Raw genomic sequence first — 22479 nt, forward strand, 5'->3', positions numbered from 1 at the left:
TCATGTGCAGGGATCCCCCTGAGTGATCTCGGGGCAGACTCTGGAGCAGTGAGCCAGACCGAGATGCAGAACCCCGCTCCTCTGACAGTGGGCAAGTAATGTCCCCTCTCAGAACCTTCCCTTCCCCATTTTGAAGTGGAGGTACTGAGAACACTGCCTCCAAGGGTCGTTAGGAAATTTCAGTTCAGAGTTTTGTGACAAGTGCTCTGTAGGGAGCCTGCACTCTGGATGGGGGAGCGGTGGTTACTGTTGGCAGCTGGGCACCACCCAGGAAATCAGGGCTCAGCTCTGTGTGTCCCCCTCACCCCCTCCCCGCCCTCTCACCATGGGGAGGCTTCCTGGTGTTCCTGGGGGGCTCCACTGCCCACCAACCACCCCCACCGCAGAGCCGTCCTCAGGTGAGGACAAGCGGAGCCTGGCCCCCCAGGAGCAGGCTGGAAAGAACAGGGCTTTAACAGATGTTCGTTGATGAGGATTCCCTGGCTCTGTTTAATCAAGATTGTCAAATATTGATTTAATCTCCAAGCCCAGCAGATGTGATCTTAGCAGTGGCAATTAGCTGGGATTAGTTAGCAAGTCAGGCTCCACGCTGACAAGACATCATCTTCCAAAGGCAGCCTGACCTGGCCACAGGAGTGAGCCCTGGGAGAGGGGGACAGACTGATATTTAACCAGCAGTCCGACCAGCAGCAGCCGCGAGAGCAGACTCAGAAGCAGGGTCCTTGAAGCCCCTGTGGGCCCAGCATTGTCTGAAACAGTGATCGTGGGAACACTTGGGGTTCAAGGCAGTAGCCACTGACAGAAAAGCTTCAATATCAAAATAAACGCCACAGGGACTTCCCTGGCGGTCCAGTGGCTAAGACTCCACACTCCCAATGCAGGGGGCCCAGGTTTGATCCTTGGTCAGGGAACTAGATCCCACATGCTGCAACTAAGTCCCAGCACAGCCAAATAAATAAATAAATGGACGGCCACACCAATGCTTGTGGCGTGACACTGGATGTTCAAGTGGGGTGATCCCCCGAGGGGTGTCTGACTTCTGGAAAGGGGCTTGTGCCCCTGATTAAGTCTCCCCAGAAGGATCTCCCCTTGACCACAGAGGCCCCCAGCCCGGCTCTATCACTGTCCCCCACTCCTCGAGCCACGGCTGCAGCTCCTGGGTGGGCCTGGCACGTGTACCCTGACTCCAGGAGGCATCCTTTTTTAATTGTGCATTTCAAAGTCTCATTTGAAGTGAGCAGGACTGCACCAAGAATTGGAACAAGATGCTCAATCCACATGTGCTTCAGGGAGGTAGTGACATCCTCAACCGACCCACCCGACCCCCCAGGGACTTGGCAGCGGGTGCCCTCCTGGCCCTGGGACCACCAGGAAGGAGGGGCTTGTTCAAGGTTGGCCAGCCGTGGGCCAGCTTCTGAGCCCAGAGGAACCAGAGTGTATTCCAAGGCCGCATTTGGTCCTATTTGTTTGCTTGGGATATTATTATTACATAAATTAAATTAATTTAATTTTTGTTGTTGTTTAGTCGCTCAGTCTGACTCTTTTGTGACCCCTTGAACTGTAGGCTGCCAGGCTGCTCTGTCCATGGGATTTCCCCGGCGTGGGTTGCCATTTCCTCTTCCAGGGGATCTTCCTGACCGAGGAAATCAAACCCACGTCTCCTGCATTAACAGGTGAATTCTTTCCCACTGAGCACCTACTAATATTTATATATCACTGTATGCCAGGGTTATTCTAAGTCTCTACATTCATTAGTTCATAACGTCTCCAAGAGTTATGCCCTATTATCATCTCCATTTTACAGATGGGGAAACTGAGGTATCAGGCATCTAAGTCACCCGCCCAGGGTCTAACCAAGTGGTAGAGGTGGGAATTGAACCTGAGTGGTCTTTACTTCTAACCACTATGCTACTGCTGTCACATCAGGAAACATCTCTGTTATCTGGTAATAAGTAAGAAGAGCAACCATGGAGCTGTTAACTCATTTATTTAAAAAAAGATTCATCTCTGGGTATAAGTACTTATTCCAGTTTAAGCATTTTGGGTAAATGCTGTTTCCCTTTCTCTGGGGAATACATAAGCCCAAGATGGGTGCTGCTTTCTTCCCTCAGGGGGTCTAGGGGCAAGCATCCTGTCAGGTCACAGAGGAATCTCCACTCGGAAAGATGTGTATTTTTCAGACTGCATGGCGCTAGAGGCCAGGTGGTTGTTGTTCAGTCACTCAGTTATGTCCAACTCTGCAACCGCATGGACTTGGAGCATGCCAGGCTTCCCTGTCCATCACCATCTCCTGGAGCTTGCTCAAACTCATGTCCATTGAGTCAGTGATGCCATCCAACCATCTCATCCTCTGTCGTCCCCTTCTCCTCCCCTCAGTCTTTCCAGCATCAGGATCTTTTCCAGTGAGTCAGCTCTTCGCATCAGGTGACCAAAGGACTGAGGGGGGGACTTGTGCTCAATCCAGGGGGCGGGGTGGCTCTTCCATTCTGACCACATCCATCAGGGTGTTTGTGGCATGGCTTTCGCTCCGCCCATGTTTCCCTTCCCAGGCTCCACTTTCAAAACTGAAAACCTAACCACAGCCTGAGTCGCCCCTCACCTGTGCAGTTGGGAGCATTTCCTTATAAACTCTCAGAGAAAGGTCTGGAAGAAGACATGCAAGACCCATTCTTTCTAGGATTTGGATTTGAGACAGAGCCTCATAGGAGTCTTGAAGAGGGCCTTGAACTTGCATGCTTGAAAAAGTTTGTATATAGCCAGGGAGAATATTTTGGTTTTTTTAAGTTTTCCTTTATCTCCATTCCATTTCACTCCTTAGAAGTAACTGCTTAACAGTTTGACGGATGTCTTTCTAGATGCTTTCTTGTATATTTTATAGGATTTATGTACATACACACTCACACTAACAAAATGTGCCTCCCCCCAATTTAAACCTAATGGGCCTGGGGGGACTTCCCTGGTGGTCCAGTGGTGAAGAATCCAACCTCCAGTACAGGGGATACAGGTTCAATCCCTGGTCCAGGAAGATCCTACATGCCACGTGCTACTGAGCCTGCACGCTGTACAGCCTGTGGACCACAACTAGAGAGTTTGAGCGCTGCAGCAAAGACACCGTATGGCCAAATAAAAAAACAAACAAACCATGCTTTCTAGCTGAGTGATCTTGGGCAAGTTACTAAGCCTCTCTGGACTCAGTTGCATTGGCTTTATTTATTTACTTTTAATATTTATTTATTTGGCTGTGCCAGGTCTTAGCCGCAGCACTCAGCATTTTTGATCCTTGTTGCAGCATGTGGGATCCAGTTCCCTGACCAGGGATCAAACCCAGCCCTGCATTGGAAGTAAGGAGTCTTAGCCAGTGGACCACCAGGGAGGTCCATGCATTGTCTTTAAATGTCTTTGAAGGTCCCTCAGTTAGTCCCTCCCTCACAAGCTGGTCACAAGGATTAAATGGGTGCATGTGTGTAAGCATTTCCCCCAGGGGCACAGTAAGCACTCCATAAGTAGGAGCCAAGCTCATTCACTTCAGGCCATGGAGACGATTCCTTTACATGATGCAGCGCCCCCTCACTGTTTATCACAGCAGCAGCACCTTCCCTGGAGTAAAGGCAGCCAGACACATTTAACCCATCATCTGCTCCTGGGCACTGGGGCTGTTCCGGCGCTCCTGTATCACAGCAGAGGGGCAGTGTGAGCGCGCCTGTGATTGAGCCACCTTGAGCCTGTCTGTCAAGGTGCCTTGGGGTGAACACCTCAGGGAGAAGTTCCTAGAAGGGGAATTGCTGAATTCAAATAAAGCAATATGAGGACTTCCCTGGTGGTCCAGGGGCTGACGCCCAGTGCTCCCAGTGCAGGGGGCCTGGGTTCATTCCCTGGTCAGGGAACTAGATCGGAAGTCACATGCTGCAGCTAAGAAGTCACGTGCTGCAGCCAACTAAATAAGTAAATATTAAACAAGCAACAACCAATATGCACACCTAAAATTTCAGTGTGTAATTCCAATTTTCTTCCTGTTCTTTCAAGAGGAGAAGACCATTAACCGATTTATATCGTTAGAAGCAGGATGAGCCACTTGGGAACTCTGACCTTTCTGACTGAAATAGCTCTGTATGGCTGCCTTTGCCCATGTGGGGCTGCCCTTAACTCCTAGGTAGGAACATGGACCCTTCCTGGATGCCCGGGAACATTTAGTTAAAAACACCCATTCACGGGGCTCTTTGAGGTTAAATACTAAAGTACAGATTCTCACCATGTGATGTTGTGATATAGTAAGAAAAATATTTTGGTCTTCATTCAGGTTCCTGGCACAAGAGCTTCTAAAACCCTTGAGAGATGTGGGTGATACCATCTTTTTGTTATTCAAGATAAGCTCCTTTCAACCATTACTTGAGTTTATGCTGAAGGGGTGACTCTTGGTGGACCCCTGAATAGCTTCAGGGTTGCCAGAAGAACCAACCATGTGCTTAGAGGGTTGGGCCTATCAGTCCCACCCTCTGACCTCTGGGAAAGGGAGAGGGGCTGCAGGTTGAGTTAATCACCAGTGGCCAGTGATTCAATCAACCCTGCCTTCAAACGGAATCTCCATGAAACCCCAGAAAGGAGGGTTCAGAGAGCTTCTAGGTTTTTTTTTGTTGTTTTTTTTTTTTTTTTTTTTGAGCTTCTAGGTTGATGAGCTCATCCATGCATTGGGAGGGCACCACACTCCAAACTCCATGGGAACAGAAGCTTCTGCACTTGGGACCTTTCTGGGCTTTGTCCTGTGTGTCTGACTGTTCATGTGTATCCTTTTTAATAAGCCAGTAATAGTAAGTCATATTACTATATAATAATAGATAACTAATAAGGACTGATTGTATAGCATTGGTGGCCCAGACAATAAAGAATCTGCCTGCAGTGCCGGAGACCTGGGTTCCATCCCTGAGTTGGGAAGATCCCCTAGAGAAGGGAATGGCAACCCGCTCCAGTATTCTTGCCTGGAGAATCCCATGGACAGAGGAGCCTGGTGGGCTACAGTCCATGGGGTCACAAAGAGTCGGACACGACTGAGCGACTAACACTATGCCACTTGTATAGCACAGAGAGCTCTGTTCAGTGGTCTGTAATAACCTAAATGGGAAAAGAATCTTTAACAAAAGGAAGTAGTGTTTCCCTGAGTTCTGTGAGCTGTTACCACACATGATGGAGCTTGAGGAAAGGCTCTTGGGAGCCCCTGATTTGTAGCCAAGTTGGACAGAAGTGTGGAGAACCTGGGGACCTGCTTCTTGCTGTCGGCGTCTGAGGTGGGGACAGTCTTATCGGACTAAGCCCTTCACCTCTGGGGTCTGTGCTAACTCCAGGTAGTTAGTCCGAGGACTGAGCTAAATTGCAGGACATCCAGTTGAAGAGTTGCTTGGTATGGAAAACCCACACATTTGGTGTCAGAACTGTTGAGAATACAAAACAGATCACAGTAGTGTATGGCTGTAGTCAAGGCCCTGCTCCTTGTTCTTTGGGCTGATGGAGCAGTCTGTAACGTGATAACTTTCTAATGAGATTTCTGAGATTCCCATCCATCTCATTTCCTAGGGGAGCTCTAAAGCGGCCCTGCATTTGCTCAGATTTCCAATAAAGTGGGGAAAGATATAGGAGGAAAAAAACAGACTCCTAATCTGAAATCTGCTGAGCTGTTGCTGACATTCTAGAGCTTTGTCCTTATGAATTGATTCCGAAGATACATGCGTCACTCATGTATTCATACAGCACACCCATGGGACCTGCTGTATCTTTTATTGAGAGTGGAGCAGGGAAGGTATGGGAGCCAGACTGTCGAGGTCTGCATCCCAGCTGCCCCACTTGCCAGCGTGTGACTTGGCCGTGTTACCCTTGCCTCATCTGTAACATGGGCATGCTAGGGTCCCTACTTAATAGGATAATGATAGCACACAAGTTAATACACCCCACGAGGGTAGCTTCACATGTGATCCATCAGACTCATAGTGTTAGCCTTATTGTTACAAACATCACCACCATATTATCCTTCCCCTCTTCCCAACCACATAGCAAGAACACATATGTTAGATTCCAGTCCACCACAGACTTGGGGCTGTTCAAGGCCTGAGGAGAACAAAAGATATTCAGAGGCTTAAAAATCCAGTGTGCTTGGGACTTCCCCGGTGGTCCAGTGTCTAAGATTCCACCTTCCCAATGCAGAGGGCCCAGGTTCCATCCCTGGTCAGGGAACAGATTCCACGTGCCACAACTAAAACCCAGCACAGCCAAATAAATAAAATATAGTTTTTAAAAATCCAGGGGGCTAACTCTTGTAGGTGAGTGTGTATGCAGCCCGGAGCCCGGAGAGCTCAGCCAGGGGAGGACAGAGGTGAACCCTGCCTGGATTGTGGAAGAGCTGGCGGAAGGAAAGCATGTGGGCCAGCAACACTGGGGTGAGGGGTGTGAACTAGGCTCCCTGGAGCGGCAGTCCTCCAAAATACCTCCTCCATCATCACCAGTGCGCTTCAGACCAGTGCTGTGTGCGCTCAGTTGCTCAGTCGTGTCTCTTTTCAACCCCGTGTACTGTACCCCACCGGGCTCCTCTCTGACCATGGCCTTTCTGAGGCAAGAATCCTGGGGTGGGTTGCCATTTCCTCCTCCAGAGGATCTTCCAACCCAGGGATCGAACCCGTGTCTCCTGAGTCTCCTGCATTGGCAGGCTGATTCTTTACCACTGAAGCCACCAGGGACACCCTCTTCAGTCCAGTAATCGCCACCAAAGGTGATCCTCTCGGCGGCATCCAGCCCTGTCGACCCCCTGGTCCTCCCCAGACCACATCCCCCTCCAGTCCCTTCTGCGTCACTCTTGCCCTCCTGCGTCACACTTGCCCTCCTTCCCCCCGGCCCGAGCCCCCTGGGACCGGTGCGCTCGCTCCCTCTGGCATTTGCGGCCTCTCAAGGCTTGACGTCAGACCCTCCTCTCTTTGCTGTCTCCATTTCTCCCTCTGTCCTCAGCCCTGGCTGCGTATTGGAGTCCGCTGCAGAGCTCTTAAAAGACGCTCATGCCTGGGCCCCAACGCCAGCCAGGTGATTCAGACACTCTGAGGAAGGAATGGGAACACCTGTATTTTTACAAAGCTCCCCTGGTGCCTCTAATGGACAGCTGGGGGAGAGAACCATGGCCTTGGACAACCCCTTGTACACGGCCTCTCCCAGCTTTCCTGCCTGGACATGTCAGCCTTGCTCATCAGCCCACCTGGAACGCAACAGGCACCCTCTCTTAGTCCTGACCCCATCAGAGGGCACCCCCTCTCTGAGCCTTCAGGGTAGGACCTCCTCCCACCCTGTCACAGCACTGACTCCCTTATATGACTGACTACCCTTTGAAGTTCCCTTGTTTTCTGTCTTTGTTTACTCATTCCTCTGGCTTCCTTCTACCGGATGTACATTCTTAAAAGAAGACATGGTCCATTCTCTATCTTCACTTCCTGCAACAGTAGCACATAATAGTAGATGCTTTAAAAAATTTATTGAATACCAGATTTGAAGTGTTTGTGGAATGAATGAGTTTTACATGCCTAGTAAATGTTGAATGGGTGAATGTTTTTTAAATTTGTATCTAATACTGGAATATAGTTGATTAACAATGTTACGTTAGTTTCAGGGTACAGCGAAGTGATTCACTTTTACATGAACATGTATCTATTCTTTTACAAACTTTCCCATTTAGGTTATTACAGAGTATTGATCACAGAGTTCCCTGTGCCGTACAGTCGATCCTCATTGGTTATCTGTTTTAAATGCGGCAGTGTGTGCATGTCAGTCCCAAACTCCCTAACTCACTCTGCTCCGTACCCTTTCCCCCTCCTAACCATAACTTCATTTGCTAAGTCTGTGAGTAGGTATTGTGAATAAATTCATTTGTATCATGTTTTAGATTCCACTTCTAAGTCTTTGTCTAACACACTTAGTATGATGATCTCCAGGTTCATCCGTGTTACGGCATTGGCCTTATTTCATCCTTTTTAGTGGCTGAGTAGTATTCCATCATATATATTAGCGTGTACCACGTCTTCTTTATCCATTCTTCTGTCAGTGGACATTTAGGTTGCGTCCATATCTTGGCTATTGTGAACAGCCCTGCAGTGACCGTTGGAGTGCATGTATCCTTCTGAACCATGTTTTCCTCCAGGTATATGTCCAGGAGTGGGTTAGCTGGATCATATGGTAATTCTATTTTTAGTTTCTTAAGGAACCTCCATACTGTTCTGCATAGTGGCTGCACCAATTTACATTCTCACCAACAGTGTAAGAGGATTCCCTTTTCTCCACAGTGAATAAGTTTTTAGTGCTTTAAGAATGTGGTAGATATTTGTTCTGTGAGTGAATGAATAAATAAGTTTTAAGAACTGACTAGTTCTTACTGGTCAAATGAATGACTTGTATATGCCAGAAATGGCTGAATCACCAGTTGTTATATATGCTTTGTTGTTGTTTCGTCATGTAACTAAAATGTCCAAAGGTAGAATTGGGTTGGCTTCAGGTTCAGGCTTGATGTTGAGACTCACATAGTGACTGTAAGCCCCCAGATTGGCTGTAACCTCAGCCCCTGTCACAAACGGACTTCCCTGGTGGTTCAGATGGTAAAGCATCTGCCTACAACGCAGGAGACCTGGGTTCGATCCCTAGGTAGAGGAGATCCCCTGGAGAAGGAAATAGCAACCCACTCCAGCACTGTTGCCTTGGAAATCCCATGGATGGAGGAACCTGGTAGGCTACAGTCCATGAGGTCACAAAGAGTCGGACACGACTGAGTGACTTTACTTTCTTTCACTTTTCACAAATGATTCTCCCCTCATGATCACAAGAGGCTGCAATGATTCCATCCTTCACATCCTCTCCTACTTGGGGTAAGAGGAGAAAGGACACTCTTCAGCCCCGGCACTTCTAGCAAAGCCATCACTGAGTCTGTGGTTCTGATTGGGTCACATGATTTGTTCCTGACCTCAAGAAGAAGCCCTTCTCTAGCCCATGGGATAGAGATTAGAGGAGGCAGATTCTCAAAGGGAAATCTGGGCTGTTGTTAGAAAAAGAAGTCATGGAGCAAACTACAAATGTCTTAACACTGGAAGACGTGTTTTCCCCTTCTGCTCTGCCCTGTGAAGTTCTGGTGGACATTGTGGCCCAGCAGAGCATGGCCCTTCAGAGCCAAGCTGAGGCCATGATGCTAGCCTGTTAGTCTGCTGTTCTAGCCTCCAGGCTTTGGGGGCCTGATAAAGAAGTGTCTTCTCAGCTCCAAGTTAGTTCCCCAGCATCTCACAAGTTATACCATAAGTTGCCTGCTCTTCTAACAGACCCTGATGTTCTCAGGGAACCAGTGTGGCCAGCCCCAGGTACGAGTCCTCCCTGGCCCAAAGGCAATCAGAATGGTCACAGATATTGCTTTACCAGCTTCTCTGGCAGATAGAGTGGCCATAGTGACCGCATTCTGGGCAATGAGACATAAAAGGAAGTGTGTGGAGGTAGGGGCAGTGTTCTGGCAAATGTCCTCATTCCTGATTAGAGCAGATAGATAAGAAGGATGCTCTTACATCATCTTTTCTTTGGCCCTTGCCAATAGTGCAGCGAGAAGCATGACTGTAGCCACCAGCTTGTGACCGTGAGGCCGCAGTCAAAGATGCAGGCCAGCTGCGCACTGCAGGACAACGGCAGGGGAGGAAGAGAAAGCGCCTGGCATCATTCACCTGGCCCAAGCCTGGCATCCTTCTTCCATGAGATGATGAATCATTGCCCAAGACACCATTGGGCGATACCATTACTTGCAGCCAAATGCCTCCCATTGTCGCTTGCTTCTCCTTGTGCCACTGCCTGGACCCCATTTGATCTCCTCTGCCACTCATGGCTGCCTTTGCTCACAGCACCGCGTATTCATCAAGGTCCTCGGATGCCAGCAGCAGAAGCCTGACTTGATAGTCTTGGGCAGAAGCAGATTTATCAGTGCCTCATAGAATCAAAAGGGGGAAAAAAAAAAAAGAATCAAAAGGGGCCCAGAGGGCCCATCATAGAAAGCAGGCCAGGAGCCAAGCAACCCTGGAAGAAACCCAGGGACTTCCCTGGTGGTCCAGCGGCAAGACTCCATGCTCCCAGTGCCAGGGGCCTGGGTTTAAATTCCTGGTCAGGGAACTAGATCCCACAGGCTGTAACTAAAAGATGCTGCATGCCACAGTGAAGATTGAAGATCCTGTGTGCCACATCTAAGACTTGGCACAGCCAAGTAAACAAGTACACATTTTTAAAAAAGAAAGAACCCAAGCGTCCCTTGCAAGTCACATGTAGGAAAAGCCAGATCCATATTCCCTGTCACTGCAGGACACCCTCCAGCCTTTCATGTTCTGCTGAGGTCCTCCCCCTACCCCCCCCACCCCCCCACCCCCCCACCGTGCACTTCTGTCTGGGGGTGGGGGAAGAGCTCCTGCCAAAGAGACAGGAAGGAATGGTGATAATAGCAGGGACCCTGAGCTAGAGGGTATAATCCCCAGTTCACAGATTAAAACTGAGTTGTGGTTTCAGTGACTAGTCCACGGCACAGCAGTGTCTGAACCCAGGCAGGCTGGCTCTCATATTGTGAGCATCTCCATCAGGATGATCAGAGGGCTTTTAGGCAGAGGAAGTTCGACAGAGGCAGCTGGAAAGGGACCCGTGTGTACCGGTCCCTGAGCCCCAGGGAGGCTGCGGGTATCACACACTCAGTCTGGGAACGTCACGGGGAGATGCAGTGGCACCTGCTCAGGGAGGGATTTGTGCAGAGACTGGGGCCTCGAGAACATCTGTGTGTTTTCACAGAGCAAAGCGAATTGGGGGTTTCTGACTGAGCGGGAACAAAATGCCATCAGCAAAGCCCATCTGTCAGAGGTGTTTCCATAAGCAAGTCAGGGTTGCTTCGTGGCCACTGTTGTTTTCCAAACCAGCCCAAATGGGGCCTCTGAAGACTGATCCTCTGAACCCTGCCAGGCTGACCCCAGGACACAGCCAAGCTGCTGAGTGCTGCCGGCCTGGACCCCTAGCCTGGCCTGGGACCTGGGGCCCAGCAGAGTATGGGGCTGCCTTCAAGCCCTCATTGCGGGCAAAGCTGAAGACCAGTCACATAAAGTCACAAACCAACAGCCTCTGCTCAAATCCGGCCCGCATGCTGCCTTTGTCGGCCCTCCTGGTGATGTGTGTTGTAATACTGTTGAGAGGTGTTCTGTTGACGAGAAATACATCCAAGTAATCCAAACAGTCGCCAGCGGTGTGCAGGGAAAAATAAGGCTCCTTCCCACCCCTTCTTCAAAAACACAGATCCTGGTGATACACGGGCTCCCCGGGTGGCACAGTGGTAAAGAATCCACCTGCCAGTGCAGGAGATGGGGGTTCGATTTCTGGGTCAGGAAGATCCCCTGGAGAAGGAAATGGCAACCCACTCTGGTATGCTTGCCTGGGAAATCCCATGGACAGAGGAGCCTAGTGGGCTACAGTCCATGGGGTCACAAAGAGTCAGACATGACTGAGCATGGGGATACACAGTAGGTCACATTCTTTTGGGGAGGAAGACGAGGGATAAACCAGAGAAATAAGTACTAAGGAAAATACACGAAGCAGGGGAGGGAGGGGACTGGGAGTGGAGGGAAAAGATACCCAATTTCCCTCCCCAGAGGCAATCACCATGAGCAGTTTCTTGAAAATCCTTTTAGAGGTCATCTCTGCATATAAATTTGTTGCTGTGATAGCTGCTGATTTTGTTTTTTCAAACTGGGAGATGTTGCATACAGTTCCAGACTTCCAGTTTGTCTTGAAAAACCCCATGATCAGGCATTCACATTCCTGCAAGGCTCAGTTGCAGGAGCTGAGGCCCACCTGCCTCTTCAGAAGACACTTCTGCTGGCCAGGTCATCACAGCTTTACCTGGCCTCCGTTTCCCTTAACCAGCCCAGCCCTGGGGACTTTCCACTTTCTTGCCCCTTCTCCACCCCCTCCCCTGTGTGCCTCCCTGCAACTTCTTCAGGAATGCTCTCGTGCTCTTGGGGAACCAGGAAGAGGGTCCCCTTTTGCTCTCCACCTCACATCTCTCCCCTCGAGTTCTCACTTTCTCAGAGGTTACAGGCTCCCCTCAGGAGTCTTCCCAGGTGGAGCAGTGGTGAAGAACCCGCCAGTCAATGCAGGTTCGATCCCTGGGTTGGGAAGATCCCCTAGAGGAGGGCATGACAACCTACTCTAGTAGTCTTGCCTGGAGAATTCCATGGACAGAGGAGCCTGGCGGACTACAGTCTATGGGGGCCACCAAGAGTCAGACACGACTGGAGCGACTTAGCACACATAGGCTTTCCTCACTGTTTTGCTCCATGAATCTGCTTCATGCTTCCCACTCGCTCCCTCTCTGCCAGCTAACTCCATACCTCTGGGCAGGAGTTGTGAAATGCTTCTTGCACGTGTGTGTGCATGTGCACACACACACAGTCATACTCTCACACAGGAAGCTTTCGACTTCCTCACCCAGAAAGCATGCACAGCCACCGACCACAGTGGCTGTGTCCGGCTCCACGTTCTACAGGACAGAAAAGTTGCGGTCCCCTTGGGTCAGATGCTGGCCCAGCATTCTGCTGTCCTGTAGAGAGTCAGCTTGGTTGGCAGGAGCAAAGGGCACAGCTGCTGGGCCAAGCAGGAGGTTTTGCCGTAGGCCATGATCCACTTTACCCTTCCTTCCCCACTGAGGGTTTCATCTTCCAGCAGCTCAAAGTGGAGACAAACGGAAGTGATCCTGCAGAGGACTTTACGTTGCCGGGCAGAAGAAGGATGAATTTCCCTTCCCCAGAGGTCTGCAAGTCAGGATGCATATACACATCAAGTTAGATAGAAGCTCTCTGTTCACTTGTTCATACACTAAAAGAGTGAATGAGGGTCGCGGACACTGTTCTGGGAACTGGGGCTACATCAGTGAACAACAGAGACACCCTTACCATTCTGGAACGGATCATTTAGTGGTGGGGATGGTCAGTAAATAGATAATGAGCAAAGTAATTTCAGCTAGTGGTAACTGCCAAGGAAAAAGAAGAAAGAGTGACAGAAAGGCTTTGAGGGTGGTTTTGGAAGGCTTCATTAAAGAGCGAATGTCAAGTGAGGGAACCGGCCTGGTGAAAAACCGACAAAGGATTCCCCACGTATCCCGAATGGAGCTGGATGTGTTAGAAGAATAGACAAGAAGACCAGTGTGATGGGATCTTAGGGCTAGGGAGAGGCATCAGAGAGCCTGGCCAGTCCTGTGGGGCTGGTGAGCCAGCAGGAGCAATTTAGATTTTATTCTAATAAATTAGAAGCTACTGGGGAGATCTCAGTGAAGTAGTGATGGGAATTGATCTACTGGCTCTCATAGTATAGTAATCACGTAGATTTCCAGAGACAGTCCCTTCGCAAAATCCACCAGTGCTCATAGTGATTCCTCCATCTTTTTCACTTCCTTTCTGGCGGGTGAATGGTCAGGTGCACTGGAAAACAGACAACAGTACAGCCTCTGCATACAGCCACCAGTAGTCAGGACTCGTGGCAGAGGGGCTGCAGGGGAACATGTTTGGACACTACAGAGAATAGCCAGCCAGATCCTGAAAGTGGGAAACTCTGAGACAAGTGACCCTATTCCTTCCAGAAGTAAATATCATCAAGATGGGGAGGGGAAGGTGTAGAGTAGCAGAGACCTGAGAAATATAATCTGCCAGAGCAGAGCAAAGATATTGTTTGGATCCTGATTTGAGCAAACCACCTCTCAAAAGACACTTCTGAGACGATGGGGGCGGCAGGGGAATGTAATTCAGTTGGGGTATTACATCACCTTAAAGAATTCTTATTTATCTAGATGGGTGTGATAAAGGTGAAAGTGAAAAAGTGAAAGTGTTAGTCACTCAGTCATGTACAACTCTCTTGCAGCCCTATGGACTGTAGCCTGCCAGGCTCCTCTGTCCATGGGATTTCGCAGGCAAGAGTATTGGAGTGGGTAGCCATTCCCTTCTCCAGGGGATCTTCCCGACCCAGGGATCAAACCCAGTTCTGCATTAAAGGCAAATTCTTTAGAAGCCTCTATGATAAAGGTATTGTGTTTTGTTTTGTTTTGTTTTGTTTTGGAGGCCTTATCACCTAGAGATACAAGCTAAAGTATTTATAGGTGACATGGCCTGATGTCTGGGATTTACTCTAAAATATCCTGTCAAAGGGCTTCCCTGGTGGCTCAGTGGTAAAGAATTCACCTGCCAATGCAGGAGACTCAGGTTCAATCCCTGGGTTGGAAAGATCCTCTGGAAAGAAATGGCAACCCAGCCCAGTATTGTTGACTGGGAAATACCATGGACAGAGGAGCCTGGCGAGCTACAGTCAATGGGGTCCCAAAGAGTCGGACACAGTTGAGCGAGTAAACAAGAGCAGTCCTGTCAAAAACACCGTGGAGTCGGGGAGCAGATGGAAGGAATGAGAAATAGTTAGTGGTGTTGAAGCTGGTATGGAGGGGGCTCATCATGCTCTTCTCTCTGCTTCTGGGTACCTTTGAAAATTTCCATAATAAAAGTTGTTGTTGTTTTTATTTTAATAAGTAAAGTTGAAAAAAATAAGTCATTCTGTGGCAGCAGTAACCTCACATCTCACTTCTGTCTTTCCTCCCTTTTCAGCATGGCAGGGAAGGCGGCCCTGCAGCCCGCCAGCCTTCACACACAACTGCTGCTCTCTCTGCCCCGCTGACCCACTCAGTCTGGAGGCCCTGGGACAGCGCCTGCCTCGAGAGGTTGTCCAGGCACTGCTGTCCACAGCGATGGTGGAGAATTGGACTCCACAGGCTCACAACCTTCCCATCAGGCTTCAGGGGCCAGCATCCTTCATCCTAGGACTGGTGGCCCTGAACAATGGCTGAGGGCCAGGGGACCCCATAAAGTTAGGCTACAGCTTTCAGGGGCCAGCAGCACTCCAGCGCCCGTGGACTATGACCACCTATCGGCCCATCCCCAGTGATGGTGTGGACCTGGCAGCCAGCTGTGGGGCCAGGGCGGCCGATGTCCTGCCCGGGCCGCACACAGGGGACTACGCTCCCTTGGGATTCTGGGTGCAGAACGGCAGCGTGCCCCAGCCCGCGGGCGAGAGCACGGTCAGCGCCCCCACCCGCCCCAGCCCCACCACCCCTGCCATGCCCAAGATGGGCGTGCGCGCCCGGGTGGCCGACTGGCCGCCCAAGCGGGAGGCCCTGAGAGAACAGAACAACCCCAGCCCCTCCCTGGACGCAGATGGCACGAAGGCCACGAAGGCGGCCCATGCCATGAGGAGCGTACAACAGAACGGACAGCCCCCCGCCGGTACCCCTACCCCGGCTTCCTCAGGGTCCAAAGCCTTGCACCGACTCGCCAGGAGGCGGTCTAAGGATGTGGAGTTCCAGGATGGGTGGCCCCGGTCCCCCGGCCGGGCCTTCCTCCCGCTGCGGAACCGCAGCAGCAGCGAGATCACCCTCAGCGAGTGCGACGTGGAGGACACGGCGGAGCCCCGGGCGGCCCGCCACACGGGGGCGCTGCCGCTCTTCCGCGAGTACGGAAGCACGTCCTCCATCGACGTGCAGGGCGTGCCCGAGCAGAGCTTCTTCGACATCCTCAACGAGTTCCGCAGTGAGCAGCCTGAGGCCCGGGGCACCCCGAGCCTCACCGAGCTCCTGCGGGCCGATCCCGGTCCCCACGTCTCGGGGGGCGGCGGCGGCGCAGCCAAGGGGGAGGCCCGCAACGGGCAGCCCACCAAGGACAGCCTGCTGCCGCTGCAGCCCCTGAAAGAGAAGGAGAAGGCCCGCAAGAAGCCCTCGCGGGGCCTGGGCGGTGGGGACCAGGTGGACTCGTCCATTTTCCGGAAGCTGCGGAGCAGCAGAGCCGAAGGCGAAGCGGCCCGGTGCCCCGGGGAGGCCGAGGACGGCCGGAGCCCCCCGGAGGCCAGCCGGCCGTGGGTCTGCCAGAAGAGCTTCGCCCACTTCGACGTGCAGAGCATGCTGTTCGACCTCAATGAGGCGGCAGCCAACCGGGCGTCCACGGCCCAGCGGCGGAACACGACCACCGGGGCCTCGGCCGCCTCGGCCATGGCGTCCCTGACGGCGTCGCGGGCCCACAGCCTCGGTGGCCTGGACCCCGCCTTCACCAGCACGGAGGACCTGAACTGCAAGGAGAACCTGGAGCAAGACCTGGGCGACGACACCAGCAACGACCTGCTGCTCAGCTGCCCGCACTTCCGCAACGAGATTGGCGGCGAGTGCGAGCGCAACGTGAGCTTCTCGCAGGCGGCCGCTGGCTCCCCAGGCGGAGGTGGGGGCGGCGGCGAGGTCCGCCCTCCGGAGCCCACCCTGAGTGCCTACCGCACCAACGCCAGCATCTCGGTGCTGGAGGTGCCCAAGGAGCAGCAGAGGACGCAGAGTCGCCCGCGGCAGTACAGCATCGAGCACGTGGACCTGGGCGCCCGCTACTATCAGGACTACTTCGTGGGCAAAGGTGACGTGGGGGGCGGACGGGCGGGTGAGGCATTGCTCCTTCATATTCTGTGTTCGTCCTGCCCTGGCACGGAGGATGCAGAGAGGGGCTGGGGGACTCGGTGAGCCCCGTCTCATGCAACATGCTTCAGACTGCGCTGCAGGAGACAATAGACAGGCATTTAGCAAACAAGTGCTGCGTTCAGCTGCGTGTCAGGTACTTTGTAGAGTCAAGGTATACAGTGTTGACCAGCTTAACGCAAAAATTGTGTCTTCCTAGCATACAGTGTTTTAATGGGGGAAGACAAGCAATTATGCCAGATAAATATCTAAAGTATATAAGGCGTCATGAGGTGGGAAGTGCGGTGGAAAAAAGTAAAATAGGGAGGCTGGAAAACAGTGTCAGTGTCCAGGTGTTGCGTTTTCAATAAGGAATGGTCAGGGAGGACTTTCTAGGTGGGTCCCTTTTGAGTACTGAGCTGAAGAAGGTGAGGGAGGGAACCTTGCGGGGATTGGAGATGGTGTTCCTGGCATGGAAAACAAGTACAAAAGTCCTGGAATATTGGGGGAATAGGATAGAGGCCAGTGTTGCCGGGACAGAGTGCGTGACGGAGGCTGAAAGGAGAAAGATCACACGGGGTTTTGTGAGCCATGGTGAGGACTCCCATTTTTACCTTAAGTGAAATGGAGCCACAGGAAGACTCTGAGCAGGAAAGGGCCTTGATGTGACTCAGGTGTTCACAGCTTCCCTCTGGGGAAGGAAGCTGTAGGGGCAGAGGATCAGGGAGACCCAGGAGGAGTCTACTGCAATAGTCCAGGCAGGAAATGGTGATGGGCAAGTCTAGGATGGGAGCCCAGGAGTGAGGAGAAAGCAGGCAGATTCTGGATCCCCTCAGAAGGTGGAGCTGCTGATGTTTGGAGGGTGTTAACATGGGGATCACACATGGTTAAACTCATTGATGCTGATGAGGCAATCCTCAGAGGCAACAGAGCGTAGTGCAAAGACCACAAGTCCAGGCAGCCACAGAGGCCAGGCAGGAGACAATAGAGGGAGGCAGACCAGGCAGGGGCTGTGCAGAGGGGAACTCCGGTTCACTATTGTCATCCAGGAAGTGTAGACAAACCCAGTGTTGCCATCCTTTCTAATTATCTAGATTCTCCTGAAATTCAGATTTTTTGAATATGGATTCTCCTATGTCAATTCAGAATTGCTTGTAACTGCCAGTAACAGGCTTAAACAACATAGATTATTTTTCTCCACGTAAAAAAGTCTAGAGATGTGCACCTCAGGGCTAGTATGGTTACTCCTCAGCATCAGTGGAATGCCAGCCTTAGTGCATTAGCCTCCAAGCCCTCAGAGTGATCTCCTGATGCTCAAGATGGCTGCCTGAGTTCCAGCCATCACATCCATGTTTCCAGGCAAAGAGAAGGAGGAAAGGATTCAGACAGAATAACAGATTTCCTGTCAAGTCAGCACCCCTCCCCTATCTTTTTATTAAGTCAGCCCCTTTTAAGAAGAGCATTCTCAGAAGTCCTAGCCAACTGCTTCTGTTTATTGGCCACTCCAGTCTGCAAGGTAAGCTGGGAAATGTTGGTAAGACAGAGCCTCTCTCTTTTCTTCCTCTAAGAACAGAGGTTTTCTCTTAAGAAGGGAAGAATAGGTAATGAAAAGGCAGCTAGTACTCCACAGCTAATTTAAAATTTTTTGTAAAGCAGTGTCTTAGTCAAATGCAACTAATGTCATCCCTCTGGGTCATCCCTCTGTCCAGAGTACAGTCTCTGGCGCTCCACCAGTGCTGGGCTCAGCCTTGTGCTTGGGATGTATGTTTCATAGCTTATTAGCTACATGACACATTTTACCCCTTGTACTCTGTGTCCTCATGTGAGGAACAGAGATGATTGTAGCAGTATCATGTGTCCAGAAAAAAAGTGACACAGAGATTGGAAATTAAAGGATGAAGAAAGAAGTTCAGACAGTGCTAATCAAGAGAAAGCCAGTGAGGCAACATCAGTATCACACGAAATAGACTTCAAGGCTAACAGCATTTGTTAGAAGAACCAAAAGGACCGTTTCAAGTAGATTTTCTAAAAATTTACCAAGAAACTCTAGTAGTTGTGTACCTGGTAACCTGGTTGAGGGGCATATAAATAAAAAGCTAATACGGCTACAGGAGTACATGAACAAATCCACAACCCATGGGAGAAGTTGACAGGGTCTGTCTTTGAAATTTACAAACCTAGTGGCCAGAATTGAGGGGATTTGAAAAAAATCTGGTTTTGCATTTATATTATATTAATTTTCTACCTAACCAGCAGAGAACACATATTTCATTAAGTGCACAGGAATACCTACACGGAAGGACTGTGGTAAGGATCAAAGAATATTGTACATCAAAACACCCAGTTCTTCATCAGGCGGGTAGTAAGTACTTATCATGGAGCTTTAAAAAGAAGCTGTTTTCTTTCAAAAAATAATTTCTTTGTAGCTCTGGAAGCTCAGAAATGTTAGTCATTGGTCAGTGTTTATTGAGTGCCTAGTATATTCTAGGACCTCAAGGGTACTGGGTATGCATTGGTGGAAAACAGAATGGTCCCTGCCAATGTTTCAGGGATAGATTGATATCTGTGGAGCACATTTATTCTGGAGCACATTTATTCTGTTCTTTGACCAGTTGGGGAGATTGTCTAATCCACTGCAGGTGCTGTTCTGATTGGGACCATTAATTAACGTTATTTGAGCTTTCGATAAGCCTTTAATTCACCAAGAGCATCTCATGAGACTAGGAATCCTCTTTTAAACATGGAAAGCACTGGAGTGGGAAGAAATTTCTGGCAGTGTATAGATGCCCGCTTCATGGACTAAAGTTGAGACAGACTGCTGGTGGGCATGCACCAGAAGCAGGACATACTTGGGTTAGACACCAGGAAGAACTGTTTGCCTGGAAAGGTTGTAAGACAGCAGCTTTTTTTTTTTTTTTTTTTTTAAAGCACAGACAGCTGTCATTTCAGAGAGAGAACAAATGAGTTCCTCCATGACTCGTTAAAGGCTCAGTCACCATAAGGAAAAAAAGAGTAGTGCTGAAGTTTCCTACATCTATGGGAGCATGGCTAGATACAGGTGATGCTTAGGGACTTGAGTTGTGGTCCTGTTCTGCGATGAATGTCATGCCCTGTGGGTAATAATAGCCAACACATCTCACTTGCTCCCTCTGTGCCTGGCTCTGTGCTCCCCACTTACTAACCTATTTAATCCTCACAGTCATGCTGAGATGTGAATCTGTCCTTCCTGATCCCACTCTACTAATGAGAATGCTGTCAAGTGACGTGGGCCACATGTAATGAGTCCAGGGCCCGGATTTCAGCCAAGCAGAAAACACTTTAGTCTACAATCTTTTTTTTTTTTTTAGACTAGAATTGTAACTGCTTCACAAGGGCTAATTGGCAGCTAAGCCGCTGAACATTTGCAAATACGAGATAATCACAACGAGAGACTAAGTTTATTACAAGGCAGGCACCGCACTAAGCGTTTTTTTATTTGTAGCTTCAGTTCACTCTCACATCACCTCTTATGAATTGCAGGTAGCACTAGGGCCCGCCTTTTCCTAGATGAGAACATGGAGACTCTATGACTGCAAGAAGGTACAGTAAGGTGGGCTTGACCTCTCATGGTCTCTCCATCTAGTGTGGCTGCGACCAGGCATGAAGTTTGTGTGACCAGGACCCCACAGGGCACACAAGAGCCTTCCCCGACTGTCCCCTCAGCAGGCCTGCCGTGGGACATCACCCCTCCTTCCCAGAGAGCTGGCTCTGAACTTCCTTGCTCTTCCTTCGCAGAACACGCCAATTACTTCGGGGTGGACGAGAAGCTAGGGCCAGTGGCCGTGAGCATCAAGCGAGAGAAGCTGGAGGACCACAAGGACCACGGGCCTCAGTACCAGTACAGGATCATCTTCCGGACCCGAGAGGTAGGTGCAGTCGCTCACGTTCCTGTGACATAACGCCACAGCCACTCACATTGCTGAGCCCCTACTCGGTATCTGGTTCTGTGAGCACGCGCTGCCCCTGCTTCAGCTCCTGTAATCCTTCCCACAGCCTCACAAGAGCCATCACGTCAGTCCCCCCATTTTACAGACGAGAAGACTAAGACTCCGAGACATGTATGAATCAGTGGCCGACGTTGGAATCCAGTGGGTCTGACCGCAGAGCCCCAGATTCTGATATTTGCAAAAGGTTGAAGGTGGCGAGCATAAAATATAAAGGGAGAACTGTAGGCGATTCTTTCAGGATCGTGAGGTGTCCTGCAGAGTGGAAAGGCAAATGAAGGCCGCCGGTCTCAGGCAGGGTAGGAACTGGGGACTCTTAGGAGCGGGCACTGCTGTTGATGGGCTCAAAACATCCCAGCCCTGCTCCTTCCATTCAGAATAGAGGAGTCACTTGTCCCGGCTTGGTCCAAGTCTTCCCCTGGAATAAAGGTCAGTTGTGGCTAAGGAACGAGGCCTGTTCAGGGCACCCTGTGTGATTAGGTCTCTTAAGTTTTAAGTGGCAGATAGTCTACTCTCAGGGTTTTTTGTTTGTTTGTTTGTTTTAGTTTGGCTCTCATAGACAGAGGAACCTGCCAGGTTCGTTGGAGCTTGAGAGATCTTTACTTGTGGCATGCGAACTCTTAGTTACAGCATGTGGGATCTGATTCCCTAACCAGGAGTGAAATCCAAGCCCCCAGCATTAATTAGAAGGGCTGAGTCTTAGTCCCAGTTTTCGCCTGCTTTAAGCCAGAAGTAGAAGTCATTGGCCCATGAAACTGCAAGTCCAGGGGTAGGGCTGGCTTCAGGCATAGCTGGATCCAGGCACTCAAATGATGTCACCAGAGCTCTGTCTTCCTGTCTCTTCCACTCAGCTGGCTTTGCCGCTTTTTGCATTGTGGGTTGTCATTCTCTTCTGCAAACAGACCAGCTGCTCGAATCTTCCCCATCTTTATACTTTCTCCTCCACATTCTTGCCTGCTGGAGCTCTGGGAAGAACTCTGATTGGCTCTGCATGGATCACATGCCCGTGCCCCAGGCCAGTCACTGTCATCAGGGATGGTAGAGGAATGCTCCACCCTGGGTCCAGGGCCAGGCAGGGCACTGTGACTGATGGTTCTGTCAGAGCCACCTGGCGGTGCTCGAGAGGCAGTTCCTCAGCAAAAGGAGAGGGAGCTAGGCCAGCACAAACGATGGAGACTTCCAAAAGACCCGAAGGAAGACTTTCCAGAAAAGAGGCAATCATCAGCTGGGCTTCCCAGGTGGCGCTAGTGGTAAAGAATCTGCCTGCCAGTGCAGGAGACATGAGAGACGCAGATTCGATCCCTTGAGTCAGAAAGGTCCCCGGGAGGAAGGCATGGCAGCCCGCTCCAGTATTCTTGCTGGGAGAATCCCATGGACAGAGGGGCCTGGTGGGCTGCAGTCCATGGGGTTGCAAAGAGTCAGACATGACTGAAGCGACTTAGCATGCACATCAGCTGGGCAGACCCCCAAAGTTGATCTCCCTCCCCGCATGCATTACCCCATCCCCCTTGCTCCTGGCAGACATGGGAACCAGCAGGCAGCCGCTGCCAGGGAGTTTGGCTGTGGGGCCGGCCAAACCTGGACCTCATCCAGACAGCAGATGCTGCACCGAGGGCCACGGCCCCATCTCCTCACGAAGACCTTCCCGCTGAGGGGGAATGAGAGGACACACAGGCTTTGTGGCAACGCAGGGGAGGCAGCCCCCAAAACTTGGCATCCATCCCGCAGGTGGTCCCCATCCCCGTCTCCCTAGCACCACCCCCTGCCCTGCCTTTCTGGCCAGATGAGCGCCAGGGCAGAATGTGAGGTGGCAGCTCGCCCTGCGTCAGGGTGTTTGACATATGGGGAGTGGCCAGGTGAGGTGACAGCAGCAATCATATACTAATAAATAATATTGCGGCTGCTGTTACATTGCAGGTCCACTTCACACTGCGTGTCAGGCATTTTCTGTACTTGTAATGTGCA

At 50.9% G+C, this 22479-nt stretch overlaps 1 protein-coding gene across 2 annotated transcripts in view; it reads left to right on the forward strand.

Moving 5' to 3' along the window:
* SIPA1L3 (signal induced proliferation associated 1 like 3) overlaps nt 1-22479 on the forward strand; it is a 253130-nt gene that overhangs the window by 133326 nt on the left and 97325 nt on the right. For both annotated transcript variants that reach the window (XM_069550352.1, XM_069550353.1), the window contains exons 3-4: nt 14655-16493; nt 20306-20436. In XM_069550352.1, coding sequence (XP_069406453.1) covers nt 14963-16493; nt 20306-20436 — 1662 coding nt within the window. In that variant the 5' untranslated portion in view covers nt 14655-14962. The remainder of the gene's footprint in view (nt 1-14654; nt 16494-20305; nt 20437-22479) is intronic.

This window comes from Ovis canadensis, chromosome 14, assembly GCF_042477335.2.
Source record: "Ovis canadensis isolate MfBH-ARS-UI-01 breed Bighorn chromosome 14, ARS-UI_OviCan_v2, whole genome shotgun sequence".
NCBI lineage: Eukaryota > Metazoa > Chordata > Mammalia > Artiodactyla > Bovidae > Ovis > Ovis canadensis.